The 20971-nt window shown below is 45.7% G+C and overlaps 1 protein-coding gene across 1 annotated transcript in view; it reads right to left on the bottom strand.

The window, feature by feature from the left end:
• Nucleotides 1–20971, bottom strand: part of LOC104306631 (probable acyl-CoA dehydrogenase 6) — a 73007-nt gene that overhangs the window by 44605 nt on the left and 7431 nt on the right. Inside the window, exon 2 of the mRNA XM_054161087.1 lies at nt 11760–11880. Coding sequence (XP_054017062.1) covers nt 11760–11880 — 121 coding nt within the window. The remainder of the gene's footprint in view (nt 1–11759; nt 11881–20971) is intronic.

The raw sequence follows: 20971 nt of genomic DNA, 5'->3' as shown, positions 1-20971 counted from the left end.
ACCAAGGAGAAGAGGCTGGCCCCCTCTTGGCTCCAGCTTTCTTTTAGGGAGTTATAGAGAGCCAGAAGGTCTCCCCTCAGCCTCCTTCTCCAGACGAACCCCAGCTCCCCTCAGCTGCTCCTTGTAGGACACGTGAAATAGTTTGAGAACAGATACAAAGCAACTTTACAGAAAGGAACAGCACATTTCCTGTTGAGATGATTCCTACTTCAAGAATGTTCCTCCTGGTATTTGTTTCCTCCTGTACTGTCCTGTTTGCATATCCTCCTCTGGGACTATGGGACTTGACACCCAGTTATGACTTGGGCAGAGACAGAGGGTGGGATTCCCAACACCATGTTTGGAAGGAGATAAGAAGCAAGCACAGGAAACTGCTTTTATACTGGAGAGAATATGGTTTATCTGAATGTCTCATTAACATGGTGGCTGGAAGCCTAGGAGAGACCTGTCCAGAGGTAGCAAATCCCCATAATTTTTGTTCCATAGGGCCAGCAGTCCACAGGTTTTATGAGCAAAAACCAGGGTGGACATTTCACACAACTTTTCCCACGCAAAGGTACATACAGAGAACAATACAGCCTACAAAGCACTCAGAGGATGTATCTTGGGCAGTTCAGATCCACCACAGCATGCCAAGATGCCAACATTTTCTCCCCTGCCCTTTGAAATGCAGCACTGGTACGTGCCACCACTGTTCTGTTAGCAGAACAGGAGTTAGGCTGTTACTTCAAGGAGGACAGCATCCAGGTGGCACGGAGAAGAAAGCCAAGGGAGGCTTTCAGCAGCTAAAAAAACTATTTAAGTGATTACATTTTACACAGTTCCTTTTTGTTCTTCCAAGCAACTCCAAGCACAGTGACACTGCCCAAGCAGCAAAGCTATTCTGCTTCCATGGTGGACCTGGCTAAATGCAAAATAAAAGCAGTTGGAGCGTGATCATTTTGTTTTTTAATCACTTGCCAAGTGTGACACCAGCCCTGTGCACAGGAAGCATCTGGACACACTGGAAAGAATTTCCTGACTCTCTGAGAGCCACAAGCTTAGCTAACAGCTTCTTTCCAGCAGCTACAGAAGAGCAAAGGGCTCCTGTGAGGCTTCCCTTAGAAGAAAAAGGGGAAAATAGACCCTCAGTGCTCTACCTAAAACTAACAAACAAGCCCCACAAGAAAGGCAAATGCATTCAGAGCTTTTCTTTTTGGCTAGGTTTGTAAACATGGACTTCCAAGACACCAAGATTTAGCCTCAACTGCTCAGCTATGAGAAAAGAGGCTTGGAAAGCAAATAGTTCTTAGAATGCCGAAGGAGCGAGATACTCCATTTACCTCCCAAAATAAAACTCCTGAAAAGGTTATTGAGCAAGAACAAACAAAGGACCAGGTAAGGGAAACCCAGCATGATATTAGCTCCAGGGGAAGGAGAGGGGGAAAAAAAAAAATGAGAAAAGAGAGCAGTAAGCTTTCCTCACAAAGCAAAGTCCCTTTGTCTGCATTTCTCTTAAATGGCACTGATTTGGAACCATAAGTCCACACCAAGTAGATAATACAAAACCTCAGTTTTCTTCTGACCACCGAAGATGGGGTTGGGTTTGGTTTGTTTTTCTTCCCTTACAGCCAAAATTTCATTTGTTTTTCAGAAGATCATAGAATGGTTTGGGTTGGAAGGGAGCTCCAAAGGTCTTCTAGTCCACCCCCCCTGCACTCAGCAGGGACATGCTCCACTAGAGCAGCTTGTTCAGAGCTTCATCAAGCCTGACCTTGTGTATCTCCAGGCATGGGACCTCAGCTACCTCCCTAGGCAACCTGTTGAAATGCTCCACTACCCTCATGGTGCAGAACTTGTTCCTTACATCCAATCTGAATCTGCTCTGCTCTCATTTCAAACCATTGCCCCTTGTCCTGTCCCTGCAGGCCCTTGCAAAGAGTCCCTCTGCAGCCTTCTTGCAGTCCCCTTCAGGTACCAGCAGGCTGCTGTTAGGTCTGCCTGGAGCCTTCTCTTCTCCAGGCCAAACAACCCCAGCTCCCTTAAACCTTCCAAAGTAAGTTTAAAAAGAAGAAACAGCAAATAGCACTTGTTAGGGAAGCGACACTGGGAGCCATCTGAATCCTCTTAGGAGAGCAAAAAAATGCAAGAAGAAAGAGGTAAGAGGCTCAGTGGGAGAACATGAGGAGACAAAAGTGAGGAATACAGCTGGTGAAGGTTTAGAAAACAAATATGGGTAGTGATGACCTGACCTGAAGAAGGCTGGAAGTGAAAAAAATGAAAAGCTGCCTCTCCTGGGCTGGGGGAGGATCCTGAAAAGCTGAAATACCATAGCATCATACAAATTGTTCAGTTGAAAAAGACCTCTAAGATCATCAAGCCCAGGTGTCAACCCAAGACCACCACAGCCACTAAACTATGTCCCAAAGTGCCACATCCACACACATCTTGAACTCCTCCTCAAAAGGTGACTCTACCACCTCCATGGGCAGCCTGTTTCAATGCTTGACTTTGTGGCTCTTGCTTTTTTTAATTACTTGAGCTTTTCGATCCTGGCAAAACTGAGCTTGGAGCAAACTCTTTCCAGCTAGAAGCAGCTGCCAAGAGGATATTCTTTCCACACACGAGCCCTGGCTCTGCCATGCTCCACCTGAACCCCTAGCAGCTCTGCAACAGTGTGTGGGGAGAGCCTTGACAGGGTATCCTTGTGAGCCTAGCCTCTCAGAGGGCTCATGACATTACTCTGAGGTGAGTAAGAACACTTGGTCATAGTCCTGCTGCTGCAAAACTCCCTATGGCTCAGCAGATAGGGGAAATGTTACAGCTTCTTTCAGAGCTCTTTGGAGGCACATGTCACCCTCCCCAACTACACAGTGATACCCACACTCTTCAGCTGAAGCTCCAGGGCTGCACCTCGCATCTCAGTGAAGCACTGAACTCCATCCAGAGGAGCACAAACCACCCCTGAGTGGTGTTTGCCACAGCCAACAACTGTACTCTCCTCTAAAGCACTTGATGGAACCAACATCCTATACTACATCTTGGCCCAGAGGGGTATTGACATCACGAGATGAAGTCCAGACTTGCGGCGTAAAACTACAACTCCTTGCTGTGACTAAGGTGTTGTGAGCACCTACGTGCTGCTTTAGCCATGCCAGTCTTTGACTCCAGCACACAAAGCAGTGATAGATGTGCTCTTCAGAGGGGTATCAGTGAGCTAGGAGGGGCCACAGACTATAAGCAGCTGTGAGATGGTACATCCACCAGCTGAGTGAGGACAAGAAATAGCATTGTTCTCACTAAAGTAATTGTGGATGGTTTCACCATCTACAGAAGCATGTAACAGCCTCTGGATTCCTATTAAACTTTGCTCCCTGTGATTTCTGCAGAATGAGTTTCACAGGGTATACATAATGAAAAAAAAGGAAAAAGAAAAAAAGAACTCCTTTCAGCAGGCTTATTACTCACTTATCTCCCACTCTGCCAGGAGACCCCATTTCTTCAATAATAAAGTCAGGGTGCGCAGAGCAGTCTCATTCATTTCCGCTGATGGACATAATAGGAAGCAGAAGAAATGCTGTCTGAAGTCACCTTCAGAGAACTCAAATAGCTGCCCCTGAGACAGGCATTCAAGGAAATATTACATTAATTCCACCTTTTGTTCCCATGTTCAGCTGGACAAGTGAAGCCAGTTTGTAAATGCTTGATGGTGAGGGCACATCTTGGGGTTCCGTTTTAGGGCCCACACCTCAAGAAAGACATTGAGGTGCTAGAGCAAGTCCAGAGAAGGGCAACAAAGCTGGTGAAGGGTCTGGAGAACAGGGCTGTAAGGAGCAGCTGAGGGAAGTGAGCTTGTTTAGCCTGGAGAAAAGGAGGCTGGGGGAACTTTGTGTGAAGCCCATGATGCGAAGAAACAAATTAGGCACAGCAAATATGTCATGAGAGAAGTGAGCACCAAGAGCTCAAGTGCATGTAGACAGCTAAGCGTTGCTCCTAGTAACACACGTGTGACTTCTGCCAGGAAAGAGGTATTTCCAGTTTCTCTCTCAGTACTGTTTTGACACAACCTGCAATTACCAGGAATTCCTAATCTGCCCCTAAGGTAGACACATACCTGAAGTGGAGCAGTTGCTGCTGTGTCCTGCATCATAAGCCACAAGCATGAGGATTAGTCTTATCTCAAGTACGAAAGCAGAATCCCAGAGACAAATCCAATCCCCCTCTCAAAACCACGTTTAACAGAAGATTATCTCCTCCACAAAGACTTGCTGTCCTTCAGCAAGTCAGTTCTCTGCTGAGTGTGAACAACCTATTCCCAGTGTTGTTGCTGCACTTCCTAACCAGCCATGAAGAATGAAGCGTGCCTATTCCCAAGTCATCTGAAGTCATAAAAAACCCAAACATTGACTCAAATGCTCATGTTCTTGCTGATCAGAAATATCTGATGATCCTTGGCATGCAGCAAACAATCTCTTCCTTATAAATTTTAATTGCATTTCATCCTGCATGTGCAAGATGATAGACACGACTGGAACTGTCAGCATTTCACAAGAATAGAGAGTTAAAAAAAGTCTCACCCACACAGAACTTGCATTTACACATCCCAAAAATCTGTTTTCCTGACATTTCAATCCTGTCCACCAAATGAAGGTCAAATAAGCATTTGAAATTTCTCAGCTTTACCTGCTGATGGTCTTCAAGCCACTGCCATCCATCACTAACTCAGTCATCAATTTGATTCAAATAAAGCAGTGACTAACTAGGGTCTGTGGTTTTTTTTAGAGGTTATTTCTTGACTGCAAACCAGGTACATCTCATAGCTGGTCACAGCTGATTTATGGGATCATTGGTACCCAAAAACATAGCTCAACAGCTTATCTCTCAAACTTAGAGAGCACAACTATTAGCAATTAATTACTGCTGCACTCCTTTGTGAAAGAGATGAAGCCATTAATTCAGCTGTCTGTACTTAAATCTACTAAACCAGGCACAAGCATTGCACTTGGTCCACTCTTGCCATACAAAAATGGTTTGGAACACAATTCTGTTCTGCCAAATACAGACTAGATCAGTGGGCCCAGGTCAGTTCTATGAGGTTTAACAAAACCAAGTGCTGGGTCCTGCACTTGGGTGACAACAACCTCTGCAATGCTACAGACTTGGGGCAGAGTGGCTGGAAACTTTCCAGCAAAAGAAAACCTGGGGGTGTTGGTTGACAGCAGCTGAAGATGAGCCAGTGTGCACCCAGGTGGCCAAGAAGGCCAATGGCATCCTGGTCTGGAACAGGAATATTGGGGCCAGCAGGACCAGGGCAGGGATCACTCAGCATTGCTGATGATATACCTCAAGTACTGTGTTCAATTTTAGGACCCTTACTACTGGAGGTGCTGGAGTGTGTTCAGAGAAGGACAACAAAGCTGGTGAAGGGTCTGGAGAACAGGACTGGAGAGGAGCAGCTGAGGGTACTAGGGTTGTTTAGCCTGGAGAAGAGGAGGCTGATGGGAGGCTTTATTTATCTCTACAACTCCCTGAAAAGAGGTTGGAGGGAGGTGGGGGTTGGTCTCTTCTCCCCTGCATCAGCTGATAGGAGGAGAGGAAATGGCCTAAAATTGTGCCAGGGGAAGTTTAGGTTGGAGATTAGGAAGAATTTCTTTCCTGCAAGAGTGGTCAGGCATTGGAACAGGCTGCCCAGGGAGGTGGTGGAGTCACCATCCCTGGAAGTGTTCAAGAAATGTGTGGCCATAGCCCTTTGGGACATGGTTTAATGGCCATGCTGGTGTTGGGTACATGGTTGGACTTATCTTTGAGATCTTTTCCAACCACAACAATTCTATGATTCTATGACCTCTTTTAGCTTCTAACTAGAGATACACCTAAAAAAGTTTCAGTTACTCTCTCTAAGAGGCCACAAAAACCTGTTTCACCTAAACTACAAATTCACTGCTCCTCCCAGGTCCTTTTGTTGCTCATCCCATGCAATAAGGCTTAGCATCACAGAAAGGGAAAACAGGAAAGAGAAGGAACCCCACACACTCTGTCCAAGGGACTCCACTACCAAAGGTTTCATCTGACCAGGTAAATGGATGACGAAAACAACACAACTAACCTCACAGGGTAGTCCAGATTCATATTCCCACAACCAACACACAGACACTTGCAATAAACAGCTTTTCTTAAGGGAAGCTATTGCATCATTTCCCTATTGCAATGCAGTCAATCATCTGAAACATTCATTTTGTTTCATCAGATGCTTATCTGTCTCAAGTGACAAGACCATACTGCTTATTACTTTCTCCAGCCTCATCTTCAGCATGTATGCCAGCAGCTTGAGAAGCAGACAGTGTAAAACCAGACTTTCCCACCCATGTACAAGCCTTACCACAGGGGTTCCTGATTTTCCTGATATATTTAAGAACATATATTCTCCAAGTGCACTGGTAACTGTTGGACATTAAGGCTACAATTTGGACATAGCTGTCATCATTCTTTCACACTAATGCATTCTACTACATTATTCCTGCAGGACTTCCAGTAAAAACACAAATAAAATACCAGAGTGGGCACTGTTATTACTCACATCTCACAGTGATGCTGTGTGAAAGACAGCAGACACTGCCCTCTCAGAAATCTTTTGGTTGGACTCAATAATCTTAGAGCTCTTTTCTAAGGTCTTTCACATCAAGGCAAAATGCAAGGTCCTGCATCTGGGTCAAGCCAATCCCAGGCATAAATCCAGGCTGGGTGCAGAGGGGGATGAAAGCAGCTATGAAGAAAGAGACTTGGGGGTGCTAATTGATGAGCAGCTCCCCATGAGCCAGAAGTGCCCTCATGCAGCCCAGAAGGCAGCTGTGTGCTGGGCTGCATCCAGAGGAATGTGGCCAGCAGGGCAAGAGGGGATTCTGCCTCTTGACTCTGCTCTGCTGAGACCCCACCTCCAATATTGCATTCAATTCTGGTGTCCCCAGCACAAGAAGGAATCAGATGCTGGAGCAAGTCCAGAGGAGGCCACAAAGATGATCCAAGGACTGGAGCACCTCTGCTATGAGGACAAGCTGAGAGAGCTGGGGTTGTTCAGCCTGGAGAAGAGGAGGCTCCAGGGGGCCCTCAGAGCTGCCTGCCAGTACCTGAAAGGATCCTACAGGAAGGATGCAGAGGAACTTTTCCTGAGAGAGAGACAGGATAAGGGAGAAATGGTTTGAAGATAAGGGAGAGCAGGATTAGACTGGATCTGAGGAAGAAGTTCTTCAGTATGAGGGTGGTGAGACTCTGGAATAGTTGCCAGGGAGGTTGTAGCTGCCTCCTCCCTGGAGGGTGTTCAAGGCCAGGCTGGATGAGACCTTGAGCAGCCAAGTCTAATTGAGAGGTGTCCCTTCCAATTCAAGCCATTCTACAATTCCAACTGAAACAATTCTATGATTGCCTTTCTCCCCCCTCCTCACCCTGAGCCACTGGAGGAGGATTTCTGTGCTTTTGCATAAGCTGATATAAACAACTTTTACTCCTCGGTGCCAGCACACGCGGGCACACACAGAATGTCTTAAGCCTGTGTCTTTGGCAACACATCCTGAAATTTAGCAGTAGCCAAGGCTTTGATTTATAAACCATAAGATCACAAATGACCACACAGATCTTTTCCTTGCAGCTTTTGCTCACTAATCTAATCTGCACATAAAACACTCCAGAGAATATATCTTACCCACTTCCCTTACTAAGAGACAATGGGCCAGCTACCAAGACTCTTCAAAATGTTTCTGCTATCTATTCTTGATATTTTCTGCCCTAAATTTTGGGGTTGTGAATACCTCAACAGTTCAGAAAGTTTGTATTTTACTCCTTAAATTATAAAGTAAGTGAAGTACAGTAAACATAGATCAAAAATACTAAGTATATGGAGACTTCAGGCTCAGCTGAGTGATCCTGGAAACCACATTTTGCACAGAGCAAAGTTTTTGTATAAAAGGTGTGTTTATGTTCATTTTTTCAACACTTCTTCCACTAGTAGGGAGAATTTCCTAATGGAACAGAACAACACACCTTTTCCCAAGGAAAACTAGCAGATGCAGCACTTCTGAGCTGTGTGAAATACACCAGAGAGAAGAAATGGTTCCAAGAGGAGAATCTTTCTCTGGTAGAAGTCTGACCAGACAGTGGAGAAATGAGATGAACTAATCACCTTAAGGATTCTCCAACTATGGGTGTATGGCTGGGCTTTGCCCAGTGTTTACACAGCTTGGTGATCTTTTGAAGGTCTTCTCCAACCTTAATGATCCCGTCATTGTGTGGTTCTATTCTCTGCCTGAATAAGAGCTGTTTAAAGCTCTCCAAGTCCAAAACTCTGACCAGCTACTGCAAGGCCGTAAGGGTAGTAAGAAATCAAAATAATCTGAAAGAAAAAGAGCTCAGTGCTCCCAAAGAGATGAAACTCCCTCAGAAACATGAAGGAAAAAAATTCTGTACTGTGAGGGTGCCAGGGCACTGGAGCAGGCTGCCCGGGGAGGTTGTGGAGTCTCCTTCTCTGAAGGCTTTCAAGTCCCATCTGTATGTGCTCCTGTGCGATCGGCACTACATTATATGGGCCTGCTCTGGCAGGAGGGTTAGACCCAAAGATCTCCAGAGGCCCTTCCAACCCATAACATCCTGTGATCTACAGAGATCCCTTCCAACTGCTACCATTCTATAACTAGCATCCTGAACTGTCCACTAAAATCATGAACAACTGTGAAAAAAATAGCAACACACACACACAAAACCCCAACCCACACTGACAGATTTGTAACCCACAGCTGCATATGGTGGGGATGGATGGAGCCTTTGCAGTAGGAACAGTGCCCCAAATCAGTTCTCCAAACAGAGAAAGTTTCCAGCGATAAGGGACACACGAAGGGCATGTTCATCTCAAAGCCTGCCTCCCATTAAGCAGCTCATTGTTCATAAAGGGAATGGTGTTTACACAGGAAAAAGTCCAGTTGCAACAAATCTCAGTTCCAACAGATGTTTCCTTCTATCTAAGCAAAACAAGTTTTGTGACCTGTTTCTGCCCAATCAGAAAGCATCAAAATTAATGTCAGGGGGGCAGGGGTGGGGGCGGGGAGGGAAGGCAGCGCTCAACAGAACCACCTTGGAAAACAAACTCAGAAAAACTCACACTTCCAAACTGCAGCTGCTGCTAAAATGAATTAATCTGAAAGACTCGGATTTCTTTCAAGAGGATGCTTTGTGACTGTGATCAGGGCTTGAAAGGATACAACATGGTAACTGATTGTGGTTTGTGCTGGAAAGAGAAAGCAGGGCAGGTTGTTACTCATGTGGCTCTGTGCTGCAATTGCTCTCCTCAAATCACTTGAACCTCTCTCCTCCAGATCTCCCCATGCCTCCAAAAATCCTGGCTGCTCTTGGCTTCCTCAAGCATCTGAAGACCTCTCATCCTCTTCACAGTCTAGTTCAATAAAAGTAGTTGCTGAGCAGAGTTTAAAAGGTCTGTCTCATTATTTTATTAGGAATTGCCACTAGTGGTACATGCTAACCATACCATGAGCATAAGCACTTTGGTAAAGCCTCAAATTCTTCACCTTCTGCACTTCAACAAAGTCCTGCTGTTGAAACTGTGCTGTCGCACACCTGACTGCTTCACTTAAACATTACAAGAGAGTTCCAGGACTGTCAGTACTTACCTGATGGTGTTACACCACTACAGAGCAAAGCTGGATCAGAGAATGGTAGGGGTTGCAAGGGACCTCTAGAGATATCCACCCCCTGGCCAAAGCAGGTTCACCTAGAGCAGGCTGCAATCACCTAGGGCAGCCCACACAGGAACCCATCCAGGAGAGCACTGAAAGCCTCTAGAGAAAGGCTGTTGCACACCCGAATGTTGCGTAGGCAGCACCTTGCAGGGAGCTGGTGCGTTTTCTGAACCAAACAATACCTTCCTCCACAAGATGAGCTGAGAATTTTACCTGGTTTTCATAGCTTTTATAAAATGCAGCTGCAGAGGCCAAACAGATTAGGTTAACAGCTAGATACAAGTGTCAAAGCCAAAGCTACAATGGTGCTAATCATGCATATGACAAATGTGGTCATGCAAGCAACCTTCTGTGCCCATCCTGGCCTCTGCAAGAAGTTATTTTGGAATCCTCTCTCGAGGGAAGCAGTGGATTCCCCTACACTAGACAGTTTTAAGACTCAGCTTGACAGGATGCTGGGCCAGCTCATTTTAACTGCATTATTACCTGGAAAGGTTGGACCAGATGACCCTTGGTGTCCCTTCCAACATGCCCAACTGCGATTCCTCACTAGATTCTTCACTAGTTACGCCACATCTCCGTTATTCTGTGAGCATTATTCGAAGTTCCCACCTCCACAACATTTTATGTGCAGCACTTAGGTTCCTGACCCCAGCTGAGTATAACAAGGTGGGGCTGTAATCTGGCAGCAATGCAATTCACCATTATTACAACCAACATCAGCAGTGTGAAGGAGACCCTGCTGAGCCACATTTCAAAACGGCCTATCAAATAATAACAACAGAAGCTACAGGTGTTTTATTCCCTCCCCTAGTAATCCTGTTTGTCCTTTATATAGAGTTTAACTATAATCTCAAAGTGTCAGCATGTTTGTAAAGAAATATCAGCTCAGACCTAATTGGATTTGCCAGACAATCACAACGAAATGGTTCTGCAAGCTCAAACACCTGAACAGCTAGAGAGAAAAACAACTTCCCATGCTGGAATACATAAGAATATGAAAGTTCATTTTGAGGGAAAAAATGTCGTCTAGAAGTGGTAAAAAGATCTAATTTGTTTCCACAGTTCAAAATGCGTCCCTTAGCAACATAATGATGTGGTCTGCCATAGCTAAGGTTGTGTGAGCTGCTCCATCCAGACAACCTAACACCACCATGGCCATTGAGCCATGTCTCAATGGGCCACATCCACAGCTTTTTTGAACACCTCCAGGGATGATGACTCCACCCCCACCCCGGGCAGCCTGTTCCAATGCCTGACCACTCTTGCAGGAAAGAAATTCTTCCTAGTCTCCAATCCCTGACACAATTTTAGGCCATCTCCTCTCCTTCTATCACCTGATACTAGGGAGAAGAGACCAACCCCCACCTTACTCCAACCTCCTTTCAGAGAGCTGTAGAGAGCAATGAGGTCTCCCCTCAGCCTCCTTTTCTCCAGACTAAACAACCCCAGTTGCCTCAACTGCTCCTCAACAGAGTTGTTCTCCAGACCCTTCACCAGCTTTGTTTCATGTACACATGAAACTTGCTCTGTCCTTGCAGTGTGCATCATCAGCTTCTTGTTCTGCACATGCTTAATGCCTTCAAAGCGTGGTTCCTCTCATGAAGGCTGAATTATTCCCTACCTGTCTGGATCTAGAAATAAAAAGCCATGATACAGAATGCATATTGAAAATGGATCATTTCATCAGCTTAAAAATAATAGTGACACAGGTTTTTAACACATATTTAGGAGAATATCAACTTGAGCACTCAGTGAGATTATTTTCTGTGTTTCATAGATTCATGGAATGGTTTAGGTTGGAAGGGACCTTCAAGATTATCTAGTTCCAACCCCCTTGCCATGGGCAGGGACACCTTCCACTGGACCAGCTTGCTCAAGGCTGGTTGCACAGCTGGTAACAAGCACATCTGTGACTGAGGCATGTAAATAAAACTTTGCATTAAAATCCAAACCATAATGGGAACGGGAGCAGAAGCATTTTGAGATAATGTCACAAGTTTATCACCATCAATACACAGGATTTAGACACTCTCCTACCTTTTGGCTTATCCACGCCAAGGAATCCAGCTTGACCCAGGGTTTTAAATACTTTATGAGCCGGGAATTGTCCTTCCTCCTCCCACTTGTCCACAAAGGGGTTAATCTCCTTGTCAATGATCTAGGTTTGAAAAACAAAGTTGAGAAGTTCTTGCCACAGAGGGAGAAATTTTGAGAGCACATTAGTGCTCGTACTTCCTGCTGGATGTGCTTGTTCTGTGCACACCCCACCCCCCAACTATTACAACAGATGTAAAGAGGCAAATATAAATCAGTCTTTTAGCAATTACAGATCTGCAATAGGAAGTCATTAGGGGTGGTGTAAGTCTCTCCAGGACCTATGTAAGTGGTAGTTCCCCCTCATCATTTGTTACCTCTCTGGGTACAGCTTCTAGAAAGTGACAGGAAGGGAATCCTGGATTGTCCTCAGAGGGACCTTGCCAAAGAAGGCTGATGATCTGTTCATCATGACCCCACACAGAAGGACAGGCAAGCAGGAGAAACCTCATTTCCCCTCCCTTTGCCTGAAACACTCTCAAGGCCATCAGGGCTCTTCAGGGCACTTGGTTCAGTCTGACAGAATACGTGCTGGAAATATACATCCTACTTCCAGTCACCATCCTGAGTCACCCTTGCTCTACCCTTGGTCTCTTTAGGCTGCTATCAGAATCATAGAATTGTTTTGGTTGGAAAAGCCCTCTAAGATCATCCAGTCCAACCGTCAAACCAACACCACCATGGCCATTAAACCATGTCTCAAAGTGCTATGTCCACATGTTTCTTGAACACCTCCAGGGATGGTGACTCCACCACCTCCCTGAGCAGCCTGTTCCAATGCATGACCCCCTGACCTACCTGACCTTTCCTTCCAGGTGTTGCAAGCACACATCTGGACTACAGTCACTAAATTCAGTAACACTTCCAGAGCACAAGGGTTGGAAATCTCAGCCCACAAAGTTCCAGATTTTCATGCCCATGGGAAGTCATCTTGCAGTTTTGCAGATGACCTCTAAACCTGGCAGTAACTCCCGAACAGAGCTGGCTCCATGTCAAACAGCCCCACACAGCAGGGTGCATCAGATGCTTGAGCTTCTGCCACCTCATACTTCATAGAATGGTTTGAGTTGGAAGGGATATTCAAGATCATCCAGTTCCAACCCCCCCCCCAGCCACGGGCAGGGACACCTTCCACTACACCAGGTTTCTCTAGACCTTGGCATGATGTAGATGAGGTTTCAATACCTCTTAAAATGAGTCAGACTAGTGCTAACCTCTACATTCACCCACAAGACAAACCAGGAGATGGCACAGGCTGCTTCTGCCATGCCACCAAGTGAACCCTGTGCCTGGGTCAACAGGCACAAGGGGGCCAAATGTGGAAAAAAATAATTCATTTCTCAAACCAAGCCTCCCCAAAACAAAGCCCCAACTCCCAACAGAAAGGTAATGTCTTTAATTTATGGCTAGGATTTCACTGCTATGCCATTTCATTAAAAGCATTTATTATTTTAAAGGACTCCTCTTAGTCTTCCCTCTACACTAAACAAACAAGTCCTGTGGTGTTATTTCTTGAGCTGGAAATAGACTCCTCTCCCTCCCAAGCTGCTGTGCTCATGAGACCCTGCAGAGCCTTCTCCTGAACTATCTATTTATTGCACATTCTTTGGAGAATTTCAGTCCATATATGGTTGACTTGCTGCTTCCCAGTCAGCCACAAGAATAAGGATACTTCACTGTTGGTAACAGAAAAATCACTTTCTCACTTCTTGCACCAAATTCTGAGAAATGCATACACTGAATGTCCAGCTCCTGCAGTAATCAGCATCTCTGTCTCTCTTGTACTGAATAACTTGGGTCTCATTATCAATAGGAACAAAATCATACAATCATTTTTGTTGGAAAAGCCCTTTAAGGTCATCGAGTCCAACCATTCTCTAACTCCACCAAGGCTGGGGCAAAGCCATGTCCCTCAGCATCACATCTCTGTCTCTTCAAAACACCTCCAGGGATGGAGATTCAGCCACCTCCTTGGGTAGCCTGTTCCAGGCTTTAAGAGCCCTTTCAGGGAAGTTTCTTCTCATATCCAACCTAAACCTCTCCTGGTGTGATTTGAGGCCATTTCCCCTCCTCCTCCCACCTGTTACTAGGGAGAAAGTCTCACCTTCCCTTTCAGAAAAGTGATCAATCATGGAATCATTAAGGTTGGAGAACACATCTAAGATCATCAAGTCCCATCTTCAACCCTCACCACCATGGGCATTAAACCATGTCCTGAAGTGCCATGTTGTCCTAGTTCAGAGAGGGACAGATTGCTCTACTGCTCCAAAAGAGGCAAAAGAATGACACTCAAATAGCCTGGATAGTCGTGGAAAGTTTAAATGGAAAAGCAATTCATATACTACAAAACTACAAAGCATAGCAGTGAGGATAGCAAAGTATATGAAGTTCAAGGAAATCCCCAGTCTAATCTTAACACACAAGTTCCATTATGCCAGATCAAAACCCCAACACACCCCTTCTCCCCACCTGGCATTCACCAAAACTCCCAGGGCTCACTCTTTCCCCCCCCCTTGCTAGGCTGGTTTCAGGCTGGCCAGGCCTGAACTGCCCCCCTCTTTTTACCCTGGCATTAGGCCTGAACAGGCCAGGATTGTGCAGGGAGAAAAAAATGTTACTCAGGCCAAAGATAGTCCCCCATCCGTACCACGCAAGAGAAAGTCTCTCTCCCACAGGAGCAGAGAGGGAAGAAAGAAAGAGACAACTTCACAGACAGATTTATAAGGGTGCAGGATTTATAGGTAGAAATATACTATTGCCTGTGCCCAGCCACTGGGATGGACACTCTAGACACTAGAGGTCTCCACTTTGTGGTTTCTTTTTTTAGGAGGCACCCAGCCTGAACGGCCACACATGTCCTCACATCTTTTGAGCACCACCAGGGATGGTGACCCCATCACCTCCCTGCCCTCCAATGCCCCTTTGTCCTGTCACTGGACACCAAGATGAGGTGCAGGCACCTTCACCAAAATCCTAAGGCATTTGGTGACTTTTTAGCAGTACTTGAGCAGCTGCTCTGCTTATTTTTCTGTGCTTTAGTGTGAGAAATGTGGAAATCCTGTGTGATGGCATTCAGACCTGCATCACCAGTACTGTAACACCTAAAGCTCCTCTCAGTAGAAGTATTTCAGCACCACACACTACAGATCCTATCTGACAGGTAGCCCCTGCCCCAAAGGAAATCTTGTTACCTTATCTTTTCAGCCTAAAGCAGCTCTGTTGAGAAGGACCTGAGAATGCTGATAGACAACACGTTCACCATGAGCCAGCAATGTGCCCTCGCGGCCAAGGCAGCCAAGAGTCTCCAGGGAGGGCACCAAGAAGAGTGTAGCCAGCAGGTCAAGGGAAGGTCTCCTCATGCTCTGCTCTGCCCTGGAATACTGGGTCCAGTTCTGGGCTCCCCAGTTCAAGAGGGACAAGGAAGTGCTGGAGAGAGTCCAGTGGAGGCTGTAAAGATGCTGAAGGAACTGGAGCATCTCTGTGAGGAAATGCTGAAAGACCTGGGGCTGTCAAGCCTGAAGAGCAGCAGCCTGCAAGGGGATCTTATCAATACATATAGATATCTACAGGGTAGAGGCCAAGAGGATGGGGCTGGGTTCTTTTCAGGACAAAGATCAAGAGATGCAAACTAGGACACAGGAGCTTTCACTTAAACGTAAGGAGAAACTTTGTTGTGAGGGTGACAGAGCTCTGGACAAGGCTGGCTGTCCAGAGAGATTGTGGAATCTCCTTCTCTGAAGACTTTCAAAATCCACCTGGACATTCTCCTGGGTAACCTACTCTGGGTGACCCTGCTTTGGACTAGATGATCTCTGGAGGTCTCTTCCAAATCCCCACCATTCTGTAAAACATGCATACTCCTCTTGGTTAGGACTCACCTAGGACATCTTGATGACTCACTGCTATGCATCCTGACAAGGTAACTAATGCCCTAGATGCTGCCAAAACACTTCTCCCCTTTGCAAGTCGCCTTCCTTTTGCCCACATTGGAAGATCTGGCACTCAGACACAATCTGCACCTTTTATTCTGTGTTCACACTTAACCACCCAGCCAAATGTATGATACAGCACCTGGGCAAATGATGTCTACAGGAGCTGCCACTCAAGAACATGGCCTGTTTGAGTAAGGGCTTTGGAACTGAGCCTTCATGATGGCATGGAAAGCTCTCCGCTCTGAGCTGTCAGCAGATTGCTGTTGGGAGCAAGCCAAGAAAGTGTTTTCCACAACAACACTGAACTGAAAAAGTTCAATTTCAGTGGAAAACATCAATTTCATGACCCTTTAAAAACCACTTGGCAGGGAAAGGGAAAAAAAAAAAAGTCCTAAAAGCAGAATATCCAGATAATTAAAGAAGAAAAATAAGTCATTTTGACATGAGCTTTTTTAAGCTGTATGACTCATTTTACAAACCCCAAAACTCAACAAGTTATGGAATTATAACCTAATTGGCAGTTCCTTGTAAAGCTTCAATATTTTCAGGCCATCACCAAAATGCTAAACAATAATGTGAATGCAGCACATAGAGTAAGATGGAAACAGTGTGAAAAAAACCTACCCTTTAAATATCCATCTAACTTCTACAGCTGGCAGCAAAGACTCCAGAGAAGGAAACAGCTTTGCCTTTTTTCCTTTTTTTTTAATTTTTTTTTTTTTAATGACTACTGAAAATGTTTTTTTCCCCCAAAACATTTTGTTACTCAGAATTTTCAATTCATAGAACCACAGAATGGTTTGGGTTGGAAGGGACCTTCAAGATCATGTAGCTCCAGCCCCCTGCCATGGGCACACCTTCCACTAGCCCAGGATGCTAAGGCCTCATACAGCCTGGTCTTGAACACCTCCAGGGACAAGGCATCCACAACCTCCCTGAGCAACATGTTCCAGTCTCACCATCCTCACTGTGAGAATTTCTTCCTAATCTCCAGTTTAAATCTACCCTCCACAAGCTTCAATCCATTCCCTCTCATCCTACCATTATAAGCCCTTGTAAAAAGTCCCTCCCCAGCTTGATGGAAAAGATACTTCAAGCCAGGCAAAAGACACCAATGAGAATTTGAAAAGAAAGCCAGGTCAAAGAAACTGTGGGGTTTTTTTTTTCCTTTTCTTTTCCTTTTTTTCCATTTCAGATCTAAAAACCTTAAACAGATGTTAAAATGCAAAATAATGGTTCTACCAAAGGCTGGAAGAGGATCCCCATGGAGAAGGTGGAATCCTGTTCCCTGGAGGGCTTTCAGAGAGGCAGAGATGTGGTGCTGAGGGACATGGTTTAGCAGCAGGCTTGGCAGAAATAGAGAATGGTTGGACTGGATGATCTTGAAGAACTTTTCCAATCATAATTATTCTACTTAAATGCATTGCCAGTACCCATACCTTGGTGGGATTACATAGATTCATAGAATGGTATAGGTTGGAAAGGACCTCAAGGATCATCATGTAACTCTTGAATCTACTCTGTGCACATATGTGCACTTAGACATAAATACAGATAGATCTTAGGCTGTTCAGCTCTCTCCTCTTCCCTTTCCCAAAGGGCAGTACATAAACTTGAGACATGAAGAATCAAGGAAAAAAAGTAAATCCAGTCCAAAGGGGCAGATACCACACCATGGCCAATATCTAGGGTGTCTTTAGGAGGCTTCTACTTCTCTGCTCACTGCTGTGAAGTGAGGGTGTGCAAACCTTGCTCACATCTGTGTTTCTCCACAGCTGCTGCACATAGCTGTGGCCAAAGCTGAGCTTCCACAGAAGATTCCAGTGGATTTAAAAATCAATGTTCAGCAGGCTCATTGTTGTGAATATGCCCTCAGAAAATGAGCGGCAGATACACCAATAAAAATATGTGTTAAATTTATTTATAAACTCTGTAACGGGGTATTTACAGTCACCCTTCACAGGTATCAATATCCGGTTAGTGAAACAATGTTTGCAGAATGTTTAAATGTGGGCAATTGACTCAAACAATTCACAGAACCTAGAATCGAAACTAATTCAGAAAGCGGCGGGGGGAGGGGTTGGTCGGTGACCGGCAACCCTCCACTCGGAGAAAATCCAAACGCTACCTCAACTGGAAACTATAAAGAAAGGCTTGACTTACAAGCTGAGGACTTCGTGAGATCTCTCCTTAATAGTATTTACAGTCCAGAAACGTGGCACGGATGTGCCGTGAGACGGAGACAGGAAATGGCGCCGGCCGCGTGGCTGCACCGCGTGGCTGCTGCTCCTCCCAGCACACAAAGGGCTCCCGCTCGAGGGGGGCTGTGGCAGGTCAGCGACGCTGGCTCACACGGGCTGCTGGCGCTCCTCCTGCAGCAAGGGATCGCGCAGTGGTTGATCCCACGGGATACTGTCCACGGCACCGCACGCAGCTGGGTGACGGTGGCAAAGGAGCGGCACTGGCTCGAGTCTCGGGCAAGGTGGACTACGGCAGCACTGGCACGCACACACTCACAGGCTCCAACGCGATGTGGGGGGGCTCGTTTACCAAACGACCCCTAATTACCATTTGCCCCAGTGAATACTGGCCCAATGAGCATTCTGTTGCTAACGCGAGGTTAACCAATGGACTAACACCTACCAAATATGGTGTAAGTATATGCTATGCCCAGGCTGTTTACCTGGACTCAGTGGCGCCAGGATCCCCCCTGTTGCCCCCAGAAAGGAGAGGGAAACAAAAAGGTTTAACACTCAGAAGAGTATGTTCCAGAAATGTTTGGGGTACAATCCTGACCATAAGCATCCTTCACTACACTCATAAAAGGCAAAACCAGACAACTTTCCTGAACGCTGGAACACATATGGTTGAAATAGGAAGAAATGTATTTTAAACTAATTAGAGCACCACAATTCCATTCTGTAACTTCATTTAGGCCACGCCACAGGCAACAAAGGACTCGTGCAATCTGCTGCAGCACTGGCTACCAAAGAGTGACTGATCAGAAAACACAGGAGGAAACTGTTAATAAATTAATACTTCTGTTTCTCAAAGGGGAAAAAAGACCTCCAACAAAATAAATAGAGGCAGAAAAAATCCTATGAGGAGCTGGCAGCAGCTCATCACATAATGAAAACATACCTGTCCTCATCTGGGTTTAGAAAATCTGATTTTCAGAAACAAAAGCAGGCACTCATGAGTATTCTGTAATTTTGCCTGGTCTATTCCTTTGGCAGGAACTGGACAAGCTTCTGTTGAAACCATCATGTTTCTTCTTCCTCTGCAGCAGTTCCTCACACTGTCCCATACACACAAAGCAAAGCTGAGTGCTGCTTCTGAAATTTCAGTTCTGCAAATATTTTGGTCCCATACATCTGCCTACAGTTTTAACTTCAGGAAACAAAGCAACAACAACAAAAAAATAAACCCTGAGTCAACCACAAAGTTTTTGCCCCCATGTCCACCAGGGAGTGCAGAATCATGCACTGACCCTCTGCCCTGCTGGCACATGTGGAAGCCCCCGCACTGGAGCAGAGGCCACACATCACCATACTAAGAAAATAAAACATCCATCCCAGGTCCTGGGAGTTGAACCCAGCTTAACCTTTACCTGAGCAATGAGATGCTGGAGGACCAGCCCCAGCTGGGAAGGGACCTATATGATCCCAGACAACCGCTCCTACTTCCTATGTTCTTCCCGGGATGGCTGCATAGGCAAATCCCTTGTCTCCAGACCTAAACACCCTGACAGCCCCTGCACACTCCCAACCCCTTTGACTGCCCTATCCAAGAATATGTCAGGAAGGGAGGATCCCCAAATTGCTTCCCACTCTGGACTCCAAGAATTGCAGCTAGTCCACTAAAATCCCTTCTCCAGCAGAGAGGCATAGGGACATATTTCCAAAGCCGCCTAAGCAGAGGCAACCAGCTCTGTTTAGTTACATGGAATGTCTCACCTTCTCCCCTTTAAGCACACACAGATGTTATTTTACTTCAACTACCTCTCCGCTGGTGATTTCTACACATGCCATTCTGCCACAGCACAACAGTCAAAGCAATGTCATAAAAAAAAAAAAAATTCTCAACAGCTATTCCAGGCTTTGGGAACCCTTTCAGTGAAGAAGTTTCTCTTAACAACCAGCCTAAACCTCCCCTGGTGCAAATTGAGCCCATTTCCACTCCCTCTGTCACTTGTTAGGGAGAAGACACCAACACCCATCTTGCTACAACCTCCTTCTGGCAACAACCCCCAGAATACTTGATTTCCCAATTTTAATCTCAACACTAATCTTCACACACACAAGTTATGACACATCTAAAAACTCCTATGTGGGACTGTCCCAGAATGAAGAAGAATGAGCACACATCATACACTTTCACAATGCAATAGGCAAGTTCTTTTTGGCCCATCACACAAGGAACTTAAAATCAGTATCTTCTTAGATCAAACCAGCTGACCTCAGTGAAGCTCTGCTAGTTTGCAATGCTAAATCATCAGCTAAAGAGCTGGACCATCATCTGAAGCACAAAAAGCCTACACAGGATTTCTCCAGCATAGAGTGATAGAATGGTCTGTGCTGGAAGACACCTCCAAAGCTCATCCAGTCCAACCCCCTCTGCAGTCAGCAGGGACATCCTCAACAGAGTAGGTTGCTCAGAGCCCTGTTAAGCCTGACCTTGAATATCTCCAGGGACAGGGCCACAACCACCTCTCTGGACAACCTGTTGCAGTGTTCCAGCACTCTCATGGTGCCGAACTTGTTCCTCGCATCCAATCTCAATCTGCTCTGCTCTCATTTCAAACCACTGCCCTCATCCTGTCCCTGCAGGCCTTTGCAAACAGTCCCTCTGCAGCCTTCCTGTAGCCTCCTTCAGGTACCGGCAGGCTGCTGTTAGGTCTTCTCAGAGCCTCCTCTTTTGCAGGCTGAACAACCCCAGCTCCCTCCTTCTACTTTTCTTCTTGCCTTCTTTTTTTTTTTTTTTTAATTTAATATCTTTCTGGAAATACTTAAAATTATTAAGCTTGTCCTGACTTATTCCTACACATAACTTAATGCTTTAAACTTTCAATGAGAAGTTAAAAAGTTATCTGAGGGAACACACAGCTCAGGTAGTGCCACCAGGACTAGGGACCACAGACCTTTGGTTCTCGAAGCTGAAAATGTAACAGTTACTGTCTAGGTGCACCAGCCTAGCTGCAAGATAGTAAGTAATTTTATGAAG

This window comes from Dryobates pubescens, chromosome 4 (assembly GCF_014839835.1).
Source record: "Dryobates pubescens isolate bDryPub1 chromosome 4, bDryPub1.pri, whole genome shotgun sequence".
NCBI lineage: Eukaryota > Metazoa > Chordata > Aves > Piciformes > Picidae > Dryobates > Dryobates pubescens.
This window is presented reverse-complemented; position numbering and strand designations above follow the sequence as displayed.